Here is a 23,045-nt window from a genome sequence, read left to right as displayed (position 1 = left end):
TGTTAGCGCGTTTAGTTCACCAATCGAAATTCACAAGGTGCGGGCAAGTCCAGACGAAAGTCCAGACGAAAAGTCAAAAACTTTCTATTACAGTCCGTAGAAACATGTCAAACGATGTATAGAATCAATCTTTAGGATGTTTTTATCATAAATCTTCAATAATGTTTCAACCGGACAATTCCTTTGTCTTTAGAAATTAAAAGGAAATGCAGCTCACTCTCATGGCCGTGCGCCTGACTCAGCTCATGGCCTTCTGCCAGACCCCTTAGTCAAACAGCTCTTATTCTCTCCCCCTTCACAGTAGAAACCTGAAACAAGGTTCTAAAGACTGTTGACATCTAGTGGAAGCCCGAGGAAGTGCAATATCACCCCATATACACTGTATATTCAAAAAAGCAATTACTTAAAAAACTACAAACCTCAGATTTCCCACTTCCGGATTGGATTTTTCTCAGATTTTCGCCTGCCATATGAGTTCTGTTATACTCACAGACATCATTCAAACAGTTTTAGAAACGTCAGAGTGTTTTCTATCCAAATCTATGCATATATTAGCTTCTGGGCCTGAGTAGCGGGTAGTTTACTCTGGGCACGCTTTTCATCCGAATGTGAAAATGCTGCCCCCTATCCCAAACATGGTTTACAAACTATAGTTTTGGCAAGTCGGTTAGGACATCTACTTTGTGCATGACACAAGTGATATTTCTAACAATTGTTTACAGGCAGATTATTTCACTTATAACTCACTGTATCACAATTCCAATGGGTCAGAAGTTTACATACACTAAGTTGACTGTGCCTTTAAACAGCTTGGCAAATTCCAGAAAATTATGTCATGGCTTTAGAAGCTTCTGATAGGCTAATTTACATAATTTGAGTCAATTGGAGGTGTACCTGTGGATGTATTTGAAGGCCTACCTTTAAACTCAGTGCCTCTTTGCTTGACATCGTGGGAAAATCAAAGTAAATCAGCCAAGGCTTCCACAATAAAAAGGTATAGACCTCGGTATAGACCTCCACAAGTCTGGTTCATCCTTGGGAGCAATTTCCAAACACCTGAAGGTACCACGTTCATCTGTATAAACAATAGTATGCAAGTATAAACACCATGGGACCACGCAGCCGTCATACCGCTCAGGAAGGAGACGCGTTCTGTCTTTTAGAGATGATTTTACTTTGGTGCAAAAAGTGCAAATCAATCCCAGAACAACATCAGCAAAGGACCTTGTGAAGATGCTGGAGGAAACAGGTACAAAGGTATCTATATCCACAGTAAAACGAGTCCTATTTCGACATAACCTGAAAGGCCGCTCAGCAAGGAAGAAACCACTACTCAAAAAACGCTAAAAAAAGACAAACTATGGTTTGTAACTGCACATGGGGACAAAAATCATACTTTTTGGAGAAATGTCCTCTTGTCTGATGAAATAAAAATGGAACTGTTTGGTCATAATGACCATCGTTATGTTTGGAGGAATAAGGAGGAGGCTTGCAAGCCAAAGAACACCATCCCAACCGTGAAGAATGGGGGTGGCAGATGCTGTGGAGGTGGTTTGCTGCAGGAGGGACTGGTGCACTTCACAAAATAGATGGCTGTCACGTTAGACCTTAGTTCCTTTTTTATGTCTCTATTTTAGTTTGGTCAGGGCGTGAGTTGGGGTGGGCATTCTATGTTTGTTCTGTGTGTTATAGTTCTATGTGCTTGGCCTGGTATGGGTCCCAATCAGAGGCAGCTGTCAATCGTTGTCTCTGATTGAGAACCATACTTAGGTAGCCTGTTCCCAGCTGGTGTTGGTGGGTAGTTGTTTTCTGTGTCAGAAGAGGAGGAAAACCGTTACAATGGCATCATGAGGCAGGACAATTATGTGGATACATTGAAGCAACATCTCAAGACATCAGTCAGGAAGTTAAAGCTTGGTTGCAAATGGGTCTTCCAAATTGACAATGATAGCAAGCATACTTCCAAAGTTGTGGCAAAATGGCTTAAGGACAACAAAGTCAAGGTATTGGAGTTACCATTACACAGCCCTGACGTCAATCCTATAGACAATTTGTGGGCAGAACTGAAAAAGCGTGTGCGAGCAAGGAGGCCAACAAACCTAACTCAGTTACACCAGCTCTGTCAGGAGGAATGGGCCAAAATTCACCCAACTTATTGTGGGAATATTCTGGAAGGCTATCCGAAATGTTTGACCCAGATTAAACAATTTAAAGGCAATGCTACCAAATACTAATTGAGTGTAAACTTCTGACCCACTGGGAATATGATGAAAGAAATAAAAGCTGAAATATTTCATTCTCTCTACTATTATTCTGACATTTCACATTCTTAAAATAAAGTGGTGATCCTAACTAAACTAAGACAGGGAATTGTTACTAGGATTAAATGTCAGGAATTGTGAAACTGAGTTTAAATGTATTTGGCTAAGGTTTATGTAAACATTCGACTTCAACTGTATTTAGTCTAGCCCACATTAAGTACAAGTTTTAAATCAACCAAGGTTTTCTGTAAAGTAACAATGTCAGATTGCAGCTCTAACATAGCCTGGTCAACAGATGAATATTAACAGTTTAATATATATATAAATAGTAAAGAGAACAGGCTCCAGTACCAACCCATGCAGTAGACATTTTGTAATATCCAGGAATCTAGACTTAACAACATCAGAGATCACAGAATAACATGGAAACAAACACAAAGATCACAGCATCTCAGAAAGACTGTGATAGATTGCAAGGTGAGATAATGTTTCCTCCCATCACACATGGGATTGCTGTGTCATTAAGATGGGATGCATATTCAGTGAAGCCGAGAGAGAGAGAGAGAGAGAGAGAGAAAGAGAGAGATCATGATGGATGAGAGTGTGGTAATTAATTACTCTATGTTGTGAACAGCCATGGGGGAGCGTAGAGGTCAACGTGTGTTTGATTCGTATGTGGAGGAAGTGAATGCTCTGCTAGCTCTGGTAGCTTCAGAGGATGGTTGGCTGTCTTCAGAGAAAGCAGAGGATGGTAAGCCTGGGGATTGCTAATACTTCACTGACCAGTCTCTATTAAGCCAATGCAGTCAATGTATGAGTCTGTTCTTCTCAGTGTATGAGAGAGTAGGCTACAGTTCAGCCTGTTCTCTCTCCATATGTATATTGCTACAGTGTGTACAATGATGCACAGGAACTTCACTGTATCCTGTGTTTTTTTATAATAAGAAGTGAAGACGTGCTTACAGAGACTTGCTTCCCTGTAACCTTGGTTACGCCGACTGCAGCATTTTTTGCCAAAAAAGGTGAAACAGGATGTGAATTTGAAAAACGAATGTCTATTTTGACATCTTGACATTTAACCTTACAACCCTATCCAGTTAAAGAGAGAATAATAATGCCTTCTTGGCAGCTTGAAGTACATATAGTACAAGTAATTTTGTGGGAGAAAATAAGATCATGCAGGACAAATACCACACATACTCACTCTGGCTCATTGCTTTCAATGCGAATAGAGTTTCTATATGAAACAAATCTGTGACTGGGAACAGAAGCATCAAGATACATGGACGACACAAAGTATATACTTTACTTTATAGGTTTGAATGTATAGGTTTGAATAGACCAACAATAGATACAGGCAAACGCACACACACATAAACACGCACACATCTCAGTGTTTTGTATTGTCTAATAGCTAGAGGACGTATTTTGTAGATGTTAATGAGAGGCAATTACTTTTGATTAAAAATAAGATTACTGCCTCTTCATGCAATGTTGCTATATTAAAACAAAATAATGATTAATCACAGTTTGGGCAGACATTATTGTCAACAGTGAGTTTAATTTCAGAAACGGTACAAAATGCTCTGAGCGAGGAAGAATGAAAAAACAATCATTTAGAAATGTGTACGGGTCTTATCACCAGACTGTTCGCTTGAGGACCTTTTCACCATATTGAAGGGCTGTATTTTCCCTCATTGTGTTTGTGTCTGCGCCCGCGCCTGTGTGCCATATTGTGTGTAGGGTTGCAAAGAGAAGGTATATTATTGGATACCTTCAAAGTTTACCAGTAAACTACCAGAATGTTGGTATCTTTCAAGGATTTTATATACAGTTCCAGTCAAAAGTTTGAACAAATCCACTCATTCCCGGGTTATTCTTAATTTTACTATTTTCTACATTGTAGAATAATAGTGAAGACATCACAACTATGAAATAACACATATGGAATCATGTAATAACCAAAAAAGTGGTAAATAAATCCAAATATATTTTAGAGATTCTTCAAAGTATCCACTCCTTGCCTTGATGACAGCTTTGCACAATCTTGGCATTCTCTCAACCAGCTTCATGAGGTAGTCACCTGGAAAGCATTTCAATTAACAGGTGTGCCTCGTTAAAAGTTCATTTGTGGAATTTCTTACCTTCTTAATGCGTTTTAGCCAATCAGTTGTGCTGTAACATGGTAGGGGTGGTATACAGAATATATTTGGTAAAAGAACAAGTCCATATTATGGCAAGAACAGCTCAAATAAGCAAAGAGAAATGACAGTCCCTCATTACTTTAAGACATGAAGGTCAGTCAGTGCGGAACATTTCAAGAACATTGAAAAGTTCTTCAAGTGCTGTCGAAAAAAACATAAAATGCTATGATGAAACTGGCTCTCATGAGGACCGCCACAGGAAAGGAAGACACAGAGTTACCTCTGCTGCAGAGGATAAGTTCATTAGAGTTACAAGCCTCAGAAATCGGCAATTAACTGCACCTCAGATTGCAGCCCAAATAAATGCTTCACAGAGTTCAATTAGCAGCCACATCTCAACATCAACTGTTTAGAGACTGCGAAAATCAGGCATTCATGGTTGAATTGCTGCAAAGAAACCACTACTAAATGACACCAATAAGAGACTTGCTTGGGCCAAGAAACACGAGCAATGGACATTAGACCGGTGGAAATCTATCCTTTGGTCAGATGAGTCAAAATTTGAGATTTTTGGTTACAACCGCAGTGTCTTTGTGAGACGCAGAGTAGGTGAACGGATGATGTCCGCATGTGTGGTTCCCACCATTGAAGCATGGAGGAGGAGGTGTCAATATTCTTTGATGGTGACACCGTCAATGATGAAATTAGAATTCAAGGCACACTTAACAAGCATGGCTACCACAGCATTCTGCAGTGATACCATCTGGTTTGGGATGGCGTGACCCAAAACACACCTCCAGGCTGTGTAAGGGCTATTTCACCAAGAAGGAGAGTGATGGAGTGTTCCATCAGATGACCTGGCCCCCACAATCCACCGACCTCAACCAAATTGAGTGTTTGAGATGAGTCGGATCGTAGAGTGAAGGGAAAGCAGCCTACAAGTGCTCAGCATATGTGGGAACTCCTTCAAGACTGTTGGAAAAGCATTCCAGGTGACTACCTCATGAAGCTGGTTGAGAGAATGCCAAGAGTGTGCAAAGATGTCATGTTATTTCAAAAGTGTCTTCACTATTATTCTACAATGTAGAAAATAGTACAAATAAATAAAAAAAACATTTAAATGAGTAGATGTGTCCAAACTTTTGACTGGTACTGTATGTAAACCATCAACTTAGTGTATACCAATGGTGTTTAGAATGAGGGTTTCGGCATGAAATATCCTTTCTATACAGTATATTTTTTACACACTATTTATTTGACTGTCAGTATGTTTTTTCCGTCAATGATTTGGCGTCAAAATGGTGGCAGTTGTGAATAACATTGATAGTTGGAAGAGAAAATAATGCCATTGTTGGATAGATGCTTTTTTCATTAATTAGGTAATTTCCTCTTGAATGATATGGTCTATCTACTAGAAACTCATGGACAAAAATGGACAAGGATAGAAAAAATGTATGCTATATATGAATAAAAAAAATAAGTTATTCAAGTGTAAATGACCAAAGTTACGATACTGTAGATTGCCATAGATTTTTTGTTAATTACCCAAATTACTGAAGATTATTTTAACTATTGTAACCTAGCAGTAGCTTAACAACCCTAATTGTGTGTGACTGTGTATCTGTGCGTGATGACAGGGTGAACTCAGCCCTCTCTCTCTATGTGTCTCTCTCCCGCCGGCAGCGTCCATTGTGATTGGGAAGTGGTGGTGTGAGATGGAGCCCTGTCTGGAGGGAGAGGAGTGTAAGACTCTGCCTGATAACTCTGGATGGATGTGCTCCTCTGGGAACAAGATCAAGACCACAAGGGTGAGACTCTGCACCGGCACTAGAGTCACTCACTCAAACATTCACATGCACAAAAACACACACACACACACACACACACACACACGCACACACACACACACACACACACACACACACACACACACACACACACACACACACACACACACACACACACACACACACACACACACACACACACACACACACACACACAAGTTACTCTCACAATGGCTATAGATTTTGATAGATAAGCTGTGTGAATCTGTTATTTAAGTGAGACGTGGTGAGGAGGCCTCACTTAACTACAACCTTTAGAAAAGTCGGTAACTAGAACCTGATTGACCATAGTTGGACAAGACACTTCTGATGGAAATGATTTAGTACATCTACTGATATACTGTGGTAGGATCTCATCTGCTGTCCCATTACTCTAATTTGGGTAATCATCTCCTGTTATTTGATATGAAATACATATATTTTCAAACTCAAACAGAAATAAAGCATGCACTAGACACATGACATACACTACATTACCAAAAGTATCTGGACACCTGCTCGTGGAACATCTCATTTAAAAATCATAGGCATTACTATGGAGTTTGTCCACTCTTTGCTGCTATAACAGCCTCCACTCTTCTTTGGAAGCTTTCCACTAGATGTTGGAACATTGGTGCGTGGACTTGCTTCCATTCAGCCACAAATGCATTAGTGAGGTCGGGCACTGATGTCGGCATTCCAATTCATCCCAAAGGTGTTCGATGGGGTTGAGGTCAGGGCTCTGTGCAGGCCAGTCAAGTTCTTGCACAACTATCTCAACCAACAATTTCTGTATGGACCTCGCTTTGTGAACGGGGGCATTGTCATGCTGAAACAGGAAAGGGCCTTCCCCAAACTGTTGCCATAAAGTTGGAAGCACAGAATCGTTTAGAATGTCATTGTATGTTATAGCGTTAAGATTTCCCTAACTTAGGGGCCTAGCCCGAACCATAAAAAAAAGCCCAATTTTTCCTCCTCCACCAAACTTTAAACATGGCAATATGCATTGGGTCAGGTAGTGTTTTCCTGGCATGTGCCAAACCCAGATTCGTCCATCAGACTGCCAGTTGGTAAAGCGTGATTCATCACTCCAGAAATCGTGTTTCCACTGCTCCAGAGTCCAATGGCAGCGAGCTCTACACCACTACAGCCGTCGCTTAGCACTGCGCATGGTGATCAGATGAGTTTTACACGCTACACACTTCAGCACTTGGCGGTTCCGTTCTGTGAGCTTGTGTGGGCTACCATTTCACAGCTGAGTCGTTGTTGCTCCTAGACATTTCCACTTCACAATAACAGCACTTACAGTTGACTGGGGCAGCTTTAGCAAGGCAGACATTTGACAAACTGACTTGTTGGAAAGTTGGCATCCTATGACGGTGCTACGTTGAAAGTCACTGAGCTCTTCAAGGTCAATCTACTGCCAATGTTTGTATATGGAGATTTTATACACCTGTCAGCAACAGGGGTGGCTGAAATAGCCAAATCTACTCATTTCAAAGGGTGTCCACATACTTTTGTATTTTCTTGTGTTTCTTTGTCGTGAGGTGGGTTTTTAAGCTGTAAGCACTAATGACCTGTGCCAGAAAAGTGTAAGCAAAGCAGTGAGAAACATCCTGGTTTTGCCTGAGGTTTAATCTCTTTAGAAATATAAACTTAGCTAAGAGCAAGTACTGTATATTTCCACTGCCAGGCAGTTTATAAAAAACAAGATGACAAATCCACCATAAGAAATGAAAATAATAAAAGGAATAATGTCCCTGAAGCAAAAGCCCATCTAACACTCCGTGACAGGTTGATCACCAGATTTGGATTCATTCGATTGACTCCCCAGACCGAGTGCTGCCTCCCCCTTCTCTTAGTGATTCGTAACCATGACTTTGAATAGAAACAGAGACTAATGTGATTGTAGTGAAAGGAACAGCTAGGGCAGGTTAGACCACACAGAGCTTTTCAAGGTTGTCCCGCATGCTTATACAGTACACAGTCTATACTACTTTACTATTCCAAGCCCCCACCCTAAAAGTGAAAAGAAGTTGACCGGATGGTACGATTTTGCCAGCCTGTCAAGGTAAGCGCTCTGATACAGTACAAAGCCAACTTTAAGAATGCATCTCTGAATGCATTCTTTGGACAAAAAAGTGAAAAGTGTTTCATAAGTTTTATGTAACCTTCGAGGAACCTTCTTGTTGCCAAGGATATTTCCTGAATCAGTGGTTCACAAACCTCTCATTGGGGACCCCCAGTTGTTCCATGTATTTGATCAATTCCAGAGCTAGCACACCTGATTCAACTTGTGTACTAATCATCAAGGTGAATCAGGTGAGTATGTGAATCAGGTGAGCTAGTTCAGGGCTACAACAACATTGTGACATGTCTGGGGGTCCCAGAGGAGAAGTTTGAGAACAGCTCTCCTAAATACTCTTCATAGGAATCAGTTAGTATGTGCAGTACTGAGAAGTGATCTAGACTCATATCAGTGAATAGGAGTGGATCCTGTTTGGTACATTAGGGTAAGAAAGGCAAAGTCTCTACTAAAGTTTTTTTCTCCTAAATATACACATCAACATTTTCTCTTGACCCTCTCTTTGCAGAACACTGCGCCATACTCACCTTTTTAGCTCTGGAAGCAAAATGCAGAGGATGCTTCAACAGAAACTGAGCTGCATTCTTGCTTCTGTAAAGGTTAGTCTCTCCAGCTCTTCTTCATGTGCACTTCACTTCAAACACAACTATGGGAGTGGGACTGACTGACTCATGTTCACTGATTTCTCATTAACCCACATACTCAGGGAAAATAATCAAGTGTGTGTGTTTACATGCTGTGCATGAGTAGGCAGGCTTGACACAAATACGCTTCACTCTCCCTCCCACTCAAGACTGCAAATTACACTATAACACATGCAACAATTGCAACACAAGTAAATCAAAATCAGGTTTGTCAATAAATAAAAAAATATCTAAGAAATAAAAATACATATATTGCCAGCTGTCAACACACACACATGCATGCAAACACACACACAAACATGTACACACAGACACAGAGACACAGGTCCAGCCCTGACAACTTTCTGCAGTGATCGGATCAGTGTGTAATAGTAGGACCAGTCCCTCTCTCTCGTCCATTCACTCATTTTGTTTCATGTCCTGTTTTGCTACTGGGCACTGTGTGAATTAGATTACAGTGCATAGTCCTAGTCTGCCATCCCCAATCTGATGTGTTCATTTTGTGTGTGTGTGTGTGTGTGTGTGTGTGGTGTGTGGTGTGTGGTGTGTGGTGTGTGTGTGTGTGTGTGTGTGTGTGTGTGTGTGTGTGTGCGTGCGTTTGTTTGTGTGTGTGTGTGTATGCGTGCACATGTGTGTTTTCTTGGGTGCCACTCGTTGTGTGGGTTCTTATCATCAGGGTGCTTTATGTCCTGATCTGCCTCTGATGGGGTAGGGGGGCAGCTATCAGTGGACAGCATAGACAATAGACAACATAAAAGGGTTTTATTCTCTCTCTGCATTTCTCTGGTTTAATCAACATCTTTCATTCTTTCTGCATTGAGGGCAGATAACCTCATCTGTATTTGTTCTGTTACACACCACTAAATCCTTTTTAAATTTTCATTTCACCTGCAGGGTTTAATTTCTCTCTTAACATTCTCAGTGAAATGTGATCAGGCACACATACACACCAACTCATACACATAAATACAGCAGCTTACCATTTTTTAATTGGCATGAAAATAAGACACTGCCAAAGTGAGTGTCTGATACCCTTGTTTTTTGTCTTTTGTCTTTCTGTCTTTCAGAGAGGGAGCCCTGCTTGCCTGTTCTGTATCAGCATCAGACAAGGCAGGCCTTTTGTATGAGGAAGTCACAGTGAAGGGAAGTGGGGAGAGACCCCACCAAAACACAAGCCCAGCATAGAGCCACATTACCTGCTCCACTGGCTAAATAGATCAATCCATTTCTGCTCCCACCATACAATTATGTTGGTGACAATTACAAGTAAAAGGGAGAGAACAAAAGAAAGTGAAATGAGAAATATCATCATTCTGCCTACCTGCCCCTTTTGTTAAAATTATCTAGTTATTTGAAGCTTTCAATATTATCAAGAATCCCTACCAGACCAGATAGTTATAAGTCTATTAGCCCAGGACTTTGGGAGTTTCCGAGCTGTTGCCTCAGTATTCAGATTCAGTATTTACATTGCTGTTTCAAGAGCCACATGTTGTCTATTAGAAGTAACAGAAGGCACCTTTTCGAGCCAGTCACAACAGCAGGATATATCCCATCTGGGAGGCTTGATCAGAGCAAAGTTACCTGCCAGCAGATGCATTACCATCAAATGTGTTGAATAAGAGAAATCATAAAACAATCAATCGAAAACACTCCACACAAGAAATGATCATCACCAAGCACTCATGTTTTCCACGTCCCATATTTGTTTGGTAACACTTTACATGAACTATCCATCCACATGGTTCATGTAATGTGAACGGTACTACTTTCCTCTACTCTTTTTGTTCTATACCCATTGTCAATGTCACATTAAATTGATCTTGATATATGTTGTCGTTGTCTGGAGTTTTCTGTTCCGTCTGGGTGTTTCATTGCTTTTCAAAGAAGTTGCTCTGCAAATGGAGTAGAAGTGTTCAGCACTTAACGAAAAACAGAAGGAGAGAGAATGTCTAAATTATTTCGCTAAGGCAATTGTCCTTGGCTCTTTTTACTTACTGAGGTCTGAGTAAATTGCATTTTAATGTGGCTAGTAAATTAGAATGCAGAGTGCTTAGTTTCTAACAGGAAAAAAAGCAATAGTTTGAAAATCCTTCTCCAATCCATCCCTACCTGCTGCTGCTCTGCTCATTTCCACAGAAGGGGACGGAACAGACGACAGCTGAAATGACAGCATTTGCATATAGTTTCCTGTGTTGAGTGTAACAAACCTCTGTGGGATTCGGTCTGTCTCTCTTCTGTCTCTCTGTGGGAGATGCAGACGTAATGACAACCTGCTTCTGCTCTGGTTATTTTAGAGGTCACTCTGCTGGAACACGGCACCATTTTGCATCTTGTTGGTTGATAGAGATGATGCAAATGCTGGACCTACTAGGCCTTAACGATTAGCTTTCTAACAAGAGGGGCTGGTTCTACTCTCTAATGGGTTCCTCTGCTGTCCCCATAGGAGAACCCTTTTTTGTTCCAGGTAGAGCTCTTTTTTGTTCCAGGTAGAGCCCTCTGTAGAAGCCAAAAGGGTTTATTCTACTTGCAACCAAAAAGGGTTCTCCAATTGAGAAAGCCGAAGAAGACTTTTTAAGGTTCTAGATAGCATCCTTTTTTCTGAGAGTGGTAAAGAGAAAAGAGTCAAACTACATATGGACACGATCGAGTCTTCATGGTACAGTAAAGGCTTTCCTTTATGGTTGTGAAAACAATATATATTTTTTTACCTTTATTTAATTAGGCAAGTCAGTTAAGAACAAATTCTTATTTTCAATGACGGCCTAGGAACCGTGGGTTAACTGCCTGTTCAGGGGACGACAGATTTGTACCTTGTCAGCTCAGGGGTTTGAACTTGCAAACTTCTGGTTTCTAGTCCAACACTCTAACCACTAGGCTACCCTGCCACCCCTGTATCACTCCAAACTTTGAAAAAAGGTAACAGATCAGTAGATCAGCACAGGACCACTTACAGTACAACATGAGCAGTCTGACCTGTGAGAGAGAAAAGTTATCAAACTCCACATCATTTCACCATCCACTCCCTCTATCTCCAAATTACTACACAGACCTGTCAGTATGAGCTGTGCCCAGGGGCCCAAGGGGTCCCCCAGGGTCCTGTGCCTTGTCTCAATCACACACACAGCTGGTTGCCAATAGCAGAGACCAGTGCATGGAAATGTTAGTGTGAGCAGTATGAGGGAGAAACCAGAGCCACTGGGTTTGGGTTTTTAACTAGCCCCACAATGTGCAAGGTACCCTGTTCTCTGTCTTCATTTCTGGTTCTTACACGGGATTTAGGAAAACACCAGAGATTGTCACAGTTTTAATTAGATAGATTGCTGTGAATGTTGTTCTGTAAATTAGCATTTGAAGAAATACCAAATATATCACATTTGTTAGGGGACATTAACTTTTAGATTATATATTGAGGCACACTGTCAACCTTAGAAAACATGGTGTGGGTATAACCAAGAAAAGACAAAAGGCATGCAGTAGGTAAAGTTTGTGTAGTCTATTTCATGAATGTATTGACAACTTTGTTCAGCCTTGGGACTAAAAAGCCAAGTCTTCAATAGCTGTCTGAGGCCTGCACAATGTGCCATTGAAATCCAGCCAGATTCACTACTGACACTAAATAAGAGTTGTTGAACTAAAATCAAAAGGAAAACGGTCAGGCTTATATCCCTTTTAGCGGGACCAAAGTCCTTTCACTGGGCTCAGACAGACAGACTGAAATCCTTGTGAGGTGATTGGCTGGTTCTGTTAGAGGAAGCACAGGCTGTTCCAGGACATTGATCGTGGGCAAAGCAGTGTGAAATAACAGGCCAAAATATACCACAGTGATGTTACCCAGAGCAGATATACACACAATGGAAACACACCAAGGTTTTTTTGCACTGAAACTCCGCTATCCTATGGATGAGAATGTACCTCAGTTTCAATGTTGTTTACGCTCACAAATTCTGTCTGTTTTTTAGCAATAACCAACACAATCTTACACTCAATTTGTGCAAATGTGTACAAAAAGTATTTCAGCAGATTTTGTGCATTTTTGTTTGGCTAAAAAAATACAGACATTTTTGTGCGACTTCATTCACAGGAAAACATATTTATTTGGGAAAAACTTCAGAAACAACCTTTGCTCTAATAAAGTTATTAGAGTAATGCATGATGGGCAATGTTGTCCTACACTGCCACATTTATTTATATATATATAACAACCCAATATTGTTAATCAACCAGGTTGTCACCAAAATAATTATAATATAATAGTAGCCTTACATTGTTTTGTTTTTTATTAATGCCAATACTGTTTTCTATGCTTGTTTTCACTTAATACTTTGAGATACTGGTTCACTTAGTAGTCAGAAAGGCCCCTTTTCCATGTAGGCAACAGTAGGCCTACACCATTTTCTTCATTTCACATTTCATGAAGCCAACATTACACAATTTTCTTCATAATGCTTTTAATACAAGGCTTCACTTTTTTGTGTACATTACATACTTTCTTTCAAAATGCATTTTGTTCAAGGCTATGTCGAATTTTATTGGGGTTGCCAGGTTGGTTAAAAAAATGGTGGTATTGATTGGGGAATGGGGATACATTTTATAATGGTAAATTATAATACACACCATAATACACCCACACGCACAGCAACCCTTATACACATATACACACACTCTGTTTGTACTCATGTTATAGCCAACTCTTGGCTTTTGTATGAATTATTTCTAATAAAGTGTTTGTATATAGTATATAAGATAATGTATTCATTGTTTTGTAGTTTGCATGTTTCAGTAATGATGAACATGGTTAAATAGTTATAAATCTCTGCTTGATTTAGCTTTTGGTATATTTGGCATTTTTATACATATTCTGTATTTCCACTGAAGAAAGCAATAATTCATCAACACTACTGTAAATAAATGGGCACTACCTTTTATAAAATGGAAATTGCTCTCCGTAAATAAATGGTGAGAAATGTTCATTCTGAAGCTATTCGGCTATGGGTTTCACATAATAATGATACAAGTTATATCACCTGAAAAAGGGTTTATTTCAACCTACGTGGTATAAGATGTTAGGAATAGTGGCATAGGAGAGTCTGAAATGAATTAAATACCCTAACCAAGCTATGTTCAATGTCAACTGCAATTTCCTGTGAAAAATGTTCATTGTGAAGCAATTAGGCTATGGGTTTCACAGCCCTATAATAATGATACAAGTTATCACCTTAAAAGTTGTTTATTTACAACCTCTGGGGTATAAGTTATGTAGGAGAGTCAGACATATAACCCCTAACTTGATTGAAGTCTTCGCCAGTGAGAACCAAGAGGGGCCGAGCTTCGTTCTTTATGACTTGGAAAAGCCTTGATTCTAGGCCAATCCTACATCCATCTCATTAGATCAGAACAGTATGGATAAAAAATAATAGTTGTGTTTTTTTGCTTAACACACTTCCATTATTTGTCTACCCATGTGATGTGGATCATTGTCATGTTATTAGATGTATAAGCTTCAGTAACAAAAGAACACCATGGTTGTAATAACACTTTAAACAGGTCTACATACATGTGTAGAATGTCTTTGTTTAAGGTCCACACTAGTAAGTTAATTTATTTCAAATAGACATACACAGAGGATTTTCTTCTGAATAACTGGTAAGGGCATAGCACTTTCCATTCAGCTTCAGGCAACTTTGATGTGAGGCTTGATCACACCTGTAGTGACTACTTCTATCTGTCATGCCCATTGCTGCTTATCCATTGTTCACTAGATATACCCAACACAATGTGGAAAAACAGAATGCTTCCCACCACTAGATCACATAACTCGACGTGAGCTGGACGTGATCCCAACGCAGCCACCAATCTAGCAGAAGAAAGTGAAAGCTGCAACAGGGACTTTACCACCTCTCGCACAGTGATCACTTATGTCGTTTGCAAAAATACCAGAAGCATTCAAATGATGAGGAGTATTGGTTAAGATCAAATCAATCAAATACAGCTTTTTACTTCAATCTATCAACCCTCATAAAATCCAACATAGCACCAGTATCCCAAAGTATTAACTGAAAACAAGCATAGAAAACAACATTGGGACTAGTAAAAATAAAATAAGGCTACGTAAGAATAAATAAATGTGGGACACAATTACATTTTTTCCTATGAATGAAGTCGCACAAAAATGTGTCATTTCCTACAAGTTAAGTCGCACATTTTTTTTTATAGTCTCACACGAATTAAACCACAAACCAAAATGCATGCCATCTGCTGAAACACTTTTTGTACATATTTGCACAAACTGAGTGTGAGATTGTGTTGCAAAAACAGCAGAGGAGAGGTGAGAGAGATGGGCTGTACAAAGCCTCTCAGTTCAAAAGACACGTGGAATGGAGAAATTAATCTGGGTGTAATCCTCACACGTCTCTATGCCTGTGTTCTATCTAAGTGTATGTGTTTCTCTTCTTCTCTTCCCTGTGTGTTTCAGATTCATCCTAGGACCTAACAAAGAGTTCCCTCGCAGGCTCCCAGCCAGGATCCCCTCCCTCCAAATGGACTAAAACCATTACATCAACGACGACTGACTGGATTACCTGTGACCGCAAAAAGGATATCCTCTGAAATAAAACAGCTTTGCTAGCGTGGTGCCAAGGGTTTTAGACCAGACTAATCCCCTTTTTGATCAATGAGCCTCACGTCGGTGTTACTCTACGAGAACAACCATGGCCAATTTCCCAAATACTCTTTTTTTCTCCCCTTCAAAACGAAAACAGCTTAGCCGGGGTTATTTAGATGTTGTAAAAACGTTATTTGAAAACACTAACGCCTCCCCAAAGGTAAACTGGATGATCCTCACTGAGACTCAGTGCTACTGAGCAGGGGATCCTACAGGATCAGTGGCACATGGGAGGGACATTATGTGGGGATTGCTTTTACCTATTTCATCATCCTTGTCAACGGCATCCATCTTAGAAGCGACATCTCAGCATGCCAGCTTTCCTGTTACTGTGTGGAGCCTGGGCAGTGACCCTGACTGCTGTTCACTCTGCCTACGCAACACAATGCCGCAGGAACAACAACGAGCGCTGAGTAAACAGACACTGAGAGGTCACAGGGGTCAACCCGGGGGCCCACAGTCACTGTCCATGATTGACATGTCAGTCAGAAGTCTTCTTTGTTGGCATGCTCTATCTAATTCATTGGAGCTTTTTCTTTGTACGTAAGATGCTTTGTGTATATATACATATATAAATACATTACATATAAAAAGAGTATGTGGGCTCCCTTATACAGTGAAACAAAATATTCTGCACGGAGATCCTGTTGTTGGATTCTTCATTTCTGTCCCTGATTATGAAGTACAGTGAATTCCTAGTCAAAGGTAGTGGTTGAATCTCCTCTCTGTGTATAGGACTGTTTACAGTGTTTGCTTGTATTGAGAATCTCTGGAATAGCCTTACCGGATCATCATGAGAAAGTATTGGTCTTATTCACCATTCAGTGATGTACTTGGAAGATAGGAATCTCTTTAGCTTCTGTAAAGATGATAAAAACACTGTACAGAACTGTCTAACAAAACAAACTATAATCAACAGCGACCCACGTCCTCTTTTCTGTGCTAAATTAGAGATAACAGTGCAACTGGGCCCAGTATCTGAGAGTTAACGCCTGTTCTTATTTCATTCCTGTGTCTGCTATGGAGAATGAGTGTGGACATGGCTGTCAATCAATCAAATGTATTTATGAAGCCCTTTTTACATCAGCCAATGTCACAAGTTCTATACAGAAACCCAGCCTAAAACCCCAAACAGCAAGCAATGCAGATGTATAAGGTGAGCCTAGTGGTTAGAGCATTTGGCCAGTAACCGAAATGTTGCTATATAAAATCCCCAAGCTGACAAGGTAAAAATCTGTTGTTCTGCCCCTGAACAAGGCAGTTAACCCACTGTTCTTAACTGACTTGCCTAGTTAAATAAAGTTTTAAAAAATAATAATAATCATGGTGGCTAGGAAGAAACCTAGAGAGGAACTAGGCTCTGAGGGGTGGCCAGTCCTCTTCTGGCTGTGCCAGGTAGAGATTATAACAGCACATGGCCAAGATGTTCAAACGTTCATAGATGACCAGCAGGGTTGTTGTGTGTAGATTCCACACTGACACAGTAGGCAGGTTTCCATTGACCCAGGTTTATCTGACAAAAGCAATGTCTCACAAAAAAGCATTGCAACATTTGTAATGGCAGACGTAGGAGACATATTCTAAAGATCAAATACATTTTTATCAGTTCGACAGTGTCCTTACTGCAACAGATGATGATGGAAACTGTGTTTTTTGAATAAAATATGATTGCCAAATAATTTTGAAGGTACGCACGTGATGTTGTCATTTAACTACAAAACTTCACTCCACATTTAATTGTAAATGCCTACTGCTTGCAAAATCCATTTATTCAACTAGAAAAATAATGTTTCTCTGCAAGACAAAGATTGTCTTGACTTCCAATAACGCCTGAATTGCTTTACATTGCAATTTGAAGTTTCACCATCAAATTGTTTCAGTTCTCTACTAGGTCTACATGACTACAATGGCAGGGACTGTGGCGATAAGTAGGCATGAGAATTATTAGAATATGGCAAATATTAGTCATTTCTTGCATTCTATTCATGCTCTCTTTTTACAGGCTACCTCCCGTAACGTCATTATGTCCAGCTGTTTTTTCCACATGGCAGTACACTGGAAACGCACTGTGGCATGCAATTGTCGCATCTATAGTACTTTCTATGCGAACATTCTAAATGTTGACAAAAATGTACTGGACAAGTTAAGGGAAACATAGCTACTGAAAGCCTTTCCAATTGAGATATTGAAAAAGACATTGAGAAAGTATTAGCCACATTCAACAGACATGCAGTAACCCAATTAGATATACATACAGCCTTATCAGAATTAAAGCAATTTTCTATACTGAATTGCCTGTTTAATTTTCCTAAATGTTTACTGTTTTAATGTAGATTTTCTGTCTTAATATGTGGTGCGTACATTCATAAGTTCCTTTAAGTTCCATCTATATTATGAACAGATATCTACCATTCGTCTAAGTGAACAACATGTCAACAAAACCAGTCATGACTGGTGGAAATATGCATACAAACAGACATGCTCACACACACACACACACACACACACATTCATCTCTGATTGTTCATTTACAAAACACCCTTGGTGCCAAAATAGCACATCCAATAAATGTATGCAATTAGAATAAAGATTTCCAATATCTTTCCAGGGAAAATACCTGATGATTTTTAATATCAACCCCTCCCCACTCCACCAGCTATAACTGTTGATGCAGAGTTGTCTGATCGCCCTACAGACACACTTGTGTATATTTGTCATTTCGAAATGCATCCTTTTTTGTGCCATTTGGTTCCTCACTGAACAGTCACAGAAGGTATTAAACCGACAGACACATCAATCTCCCTGCGGTATTGTCAGAACCACACAGTCGGATACAGATGTAGGATCTTAATTTGAACCAGTTTGCTACAGCAGGAAAATAATCCTGCAGAACCAGGAAATTTGAACTATTATGTGGATTAATGAAAACATTGTGTTGGGGCTGATATATTTTGCATTAGAGCAAATCAAGTCTGACCTTTTGAAGTGAAAATTAGGAACATTAGAACCCTTTTAAAACCTTGAATACACTACAAGTTTGCGTTTCATGATGTGCAGTAAAATTCCCAACATTAAAATCCTACATTTGTATACAGAGAGAGATCCAGAGAGAGAGAGGGAATGTGTGTTTTCTTCCTCATTGAGCCGTTCCCATTCCCTTCTTTGTTTGTTTCATATCTAATAGGATTCGGAGCGTCCCGTAGTCTCACTGTGTCTGTACAGAACAACAGGACTGAGCGTGTGTGTGGCAGTATGTGTGTAGAGAGAGGAGCGAGAGAATCCAGTTTATACATTTTATGAAAAAAAGATATGGCACTGTGAAGATTATCTTTAAATGTATGAGGATGGACAAATGTTTTTTCTCTCTCCGTGTTTATGCTGCTTCTAAAGTAGATTGTGTTTAAAGGGTGCTCTGGGATGTGCTGGAAGAGGAGAAGAGATACCGTTCCTTCTTCCCTCTCTTTTATTCACTCCACTCCTGTGCAGAGATGACGGAGTCATGCTGTGGAGAGAGGTCCTGCTCCATTTTAGGTGGAGTAGAGCAGAACAAACCCTACACAGATAACAGACCTCACTTCTCTCCGTCTCCACCTTATTATGACTATTTCACAGGAGACACATTGGTAACACTTTATTTCTAGTGTAGGTGCTCTATAGACTATCAGTAACATTTCAACTATCTACTAACACTAGCTCTAACCCTAACCTTAACCCGTCTCCTAACCCTAAACTGAACCTTTACCCTAACTCTTACTCTAAACCTGACCCTAACTGTAACCTTAACAAGCAGTTGCTTATCAACAGATTGTTTGTTGATAGTATGACAGATGGAAAATCCGAACTATCCAAATAAAACGTGACCCACACATCAATCACCAGCACATCAATCTCTGTACACTGGTTAATCAACTACACTGGGTAATCAAGTGGTTGGTTAATCAACTACACTGGGTAATCAAGTGGTTGGTTAATCAACTACACTGGGTAATCAAGTGGTTGGTTAATCAACTACACTGGGTAATCAAGTGGTTGGTTAATCAACTACACTGGGTAATCAAGTGGTTGGTTAATCAACTACACTGGGTAATCAAGTGGTTGGTTAATCAACTACACTGGGTAATCAAGTGGTTGGTTAATCAACTACACTGGGTAATCAAGTGGTTGGTTAATCAACTACACTGGGTAATCAAGTGGTTGGTTAATCAACTACACTGGGTAATCAAGTGGTTGGTTAATCAACTACACTGGGTAATCAAGTGGTTGGTTAATCAACTACACTGGGTAATCAAGTGGTTGGTTAATCAACTACAATCAAGTGGGTTAATCAACTACACTGTGGTTGGTTAATCAACTGGGTAATCAAGTAGTTGGTTAATCAACTACACTGTGGTTGGTTAATCAACTACACTGGGTAATCAAGTGGTTGGTTAATCAACTACACTGGGTAATCAAGTGGTTGGTTAATCAACTACACTGGGTAATCAAGTGGTTGGTTAATCAACTACACTGGGTAATCAAGTGGTTGGTTAATCAACTACACTGGGTAATCAAGTGGTTGGTTAATCAACTACACTGGGTAATCAAGTGGTTGGTTAATCAACTACACTGGGTAATCAAGTGGTTGGTTGGTTAATCAACTACACTGGGTAATCAAGTGGTTGGTTAATCAACTACACTGGGTAATCAAGTGGTTGGTTAATCAACTACACTGGGTAATCAAGTGGTTGGTTAATCAACTACACTGGGTAATCAAGTGGTTGGTTAATCAACTACACTGGTTGGTTAATCAACTACACTGTAATCAAGTGGTTGGTTAATCAACTACACTGGGTAATCAAGTGGTTGGTTAATCAACTACACTGGGTAATCAAGTGGTTGGTTAATCAACTACACTGGGTAATCAAGTGGTTGGTTAATCAACTACACTGTAATCAAGTGGTTGGTTAATCAACTACACTGGGTAATCAAGTGGTTGGTTAATCAACTACACTGGGTAATCAATCAACTACACTGTGGTTGGTTAATCAACTACACTGGGTAATCAAGTGGTTGGTTAATCAACTACAATCAAGGGTTGGTTAATCAACTACACTGGGTAATCAAGTGGTTGGTTAATCAACTACACTGGTAATCAAGTGGTTGGTTAATCAACTACACTGGGTAATCAAGTGGTTGGTTAATCAACTACACTGGGTAATCAAATCAAGGTTGGTTAATCAACTACACTGGGTAATCAAGTGGTTGGTTAATCAACTACACTGGGTAATCAAGTGGTTGGTTAATCAACTACACTGGGTAATCAAGTGGTTGGTTAATCAACTACACTGGTTCAAGTGGTTAATCAACTACACTGGGTAATCAAGTGGTTGGTTAATCAACTGGTTGGTTAATCAACTACACTGGGTAATCAACTACACTGGGTAATCAAGGTTGGTTAATCAACTACACTGGGTAATCAAGTGGTTGGTTAATCAACTACACTGGGTAATCAAGTGGTTGGTTAATCAACTACACTGGGTAATCAAGTGGTTGGTTAATCAACTACACTGGGTAATCAAGTGTTCAATGGGATGGATTGAAGTCTTCCAACACAACTTCCATTAATAACTTTCTACAGGTACAACAACAACAACTACTATGGTTGGCTATATCTGGTAAATCCACTTTCTATCAGACTGTAACTCATGAGTTCAATGATTCATGAGTTCACTCTGTGGAAGGTTGTCTTGTGTTCAGAGTCTTCAAAGTCTGTAAGGTAGTCCTTAATGTACTGTATAACCACAGTAATAGGCACCATGACTCATCCCAAATGTCAGCTTTCCACTGATCTCTTCCGGACACAGACATCTAAAGGCCCCCAAACATAATGAATAACCTCAAACTTCTTCTTAATGATAGCTGTTCAGTGGCTGACACGTCCAACTTTGATGCCTAGTTATTAGCCCAGATCCATTTGTTGAGGAAATGACATCGGAGAAATGAAGCGACCACAGTATAGTAGATTTTGAGTTCTTTATCAAAGAGCAGCACATGTGAAATGGGCCATTATTATTATAGCAGGAGTGTCAGCACAGCTGTCATGACTAAGCTACTGTAGTGTAGAACAGAGAGCTGAAGTCTTTATTCACTCCAACAGGAAATTGCAGTCAATTTGATGTATGAACAAAAACTTTTGAATACTTTTGAAGATGTAAATGTAGTTACATTAGTCTATGATTGGTAGTATGTGTGTTGATATTTTGCTGTAAAATGTAATTACCCCTTACATAGATTAAAATCAAATCAAATTGTATTTGTCACATGTGCCGTATACAACATATGTACCTTACAGTGAAATGCTTACTTACAAGCCCTTAAAACAATGCAGTTTTAAGAAAATACAAAAAAAAAAAAAAAAAAGTAAGAGATAAGAATAACAAACAATTAAAGAGCAGCAGTAAGTAACAACACCAGAGCTATATAGAGGGGGTACCGGTACAGGCACTGGTGTCAAGGTAATTGAGATTATTATGTAAATGCAGGTAGGGTTGGCTATGCATAGATAATAACAGACAGTAGTAGCAGCGTGGCGGGGTGTGTGCAAATAGTCTGGGTAGCCATTTGATTAGCTGTTCAGGAGTTTTATGGCTTGGGGGTAGAAGCTGTTTGGAAGCCTCTTGGACCTAGACTTGGCGCTCCGGTACCGCTTGCCGTGCGGTAGCAGAGAGAACATTCTACTAGGGTGGCTGGAGTCTTTGATGATTTTTAGGGCCTTCCTCTGACACTGCCTGGTATAGAGGTCCTGGATGGCAGGAAGCTTGGCCCCGGTTATGTATGGGCTGTACGCACTACCCTCTGTAGTGCCTTGCGGTCAGAGGCCGAGCAGTTTCCATACCAGGCAGTGATGCAACCATGCTCTTGATGGTGCAGCTGTAAAATATTTTGAGGATCTGAGGACCCATGCCAAATCTTTTCAGTCTCTTGAGGGGGAATAGGTTTTGTCATGCCCTCTTCACGACTGTCTTGGTGTGCTTCGACCATGTTAGTTTGTTGTTGATGTGGACGCCAAGGAACTTGAAGCTCTCAACCTGCTCCACTAGAGCCCCGTCTGCTCTGTCCTCTTTTTCCTGCAGTCCACAATCACCTCCTTTGTCTTGATCACGTTGAGGGAGAGGTTGTTGTCCTTGCACCACATGGTCAGGTCTCTGACCTCCTCCCTATAGGCTGTCTCACCATTGTAGGTGATCAGGCTTACTACTGTTGTGTCAATAGTAAGCTTAATGATGGTGTTGGAGTTGTGCCTGACCGTGCAGTCATGAGTGAACAGGGAGTACAGGAGGGGACTGAGAATGCACCCCCGAGGGGCCCCAGTGTTGAGGAACAGCGTGGTGGATGTGTTGTTAACTACTCTTACCACCTGGGGGCGACCAGTCAGGAAGTCAAA

General features: G+C 40.2%; 1 protein-coding gene across 4 annotated transcripts in view; it reads left to right on the top strand.

Annotated features, from left to right (window-relative positions):
• The window catches only part of LOC118388421 (chemokine-like protein TAFA-1), a 233,987-nt gene extending 216,165 nt beyond the window's left edge, over positions 1–17,822 (top strand). Inside the window, exons 4-6 of one of the 4 annotated variants that reach the window (XR_008144426.1) lie at positions 6,089–6,213; positions 8,826–8,916; positions 15,434–17,822. Coding sequence is in view for 1 of the 4 variants with exons in the window: in XM_052526739.1 (XP_052382699.1) it covers positions 6,089–6,213; positions 15,434–15,451 (143 nt within the window). In the remaining 3 variants the exon portion in view is untranslated. Of the gene's footprint in view, positions 1–6,088; positions 6,214–8,549; positions 8,745–8,825; positions 8,917–10,028; positions 10,793–15,433 lie in introns of those variants that run through there. The other 3 variants (XR_008144425.1, XM_052526739.1, XR_004826550.2) reach the window with 3 other exon arrangements.
• The last annotated feature ends 5,223 nt before the right edge of the window (positions 17,823–23,045 follow it).

This window comes from Oncorhynchus keta, chromosome 10 (genome assembly GCF_023373465.1).
Source record: "Oncorhynchus keta strain PuntledgeMale-10-30-2019 chromosome 10, Oket_V2, whole genome shotgun sequence".
Taxonomy (NCBI): Eukaryota; Metazoa; Chordata; class Actinopteri; order Salmoniformes; family Salmonidae; genus Oncorhynchus; species Oncorhynchus keta.
The sequence above is the reverse complement of the archived record's forward strand: the minus strand, read 5'-3'. Positions and strand labels throughout refer to the sequence as shown.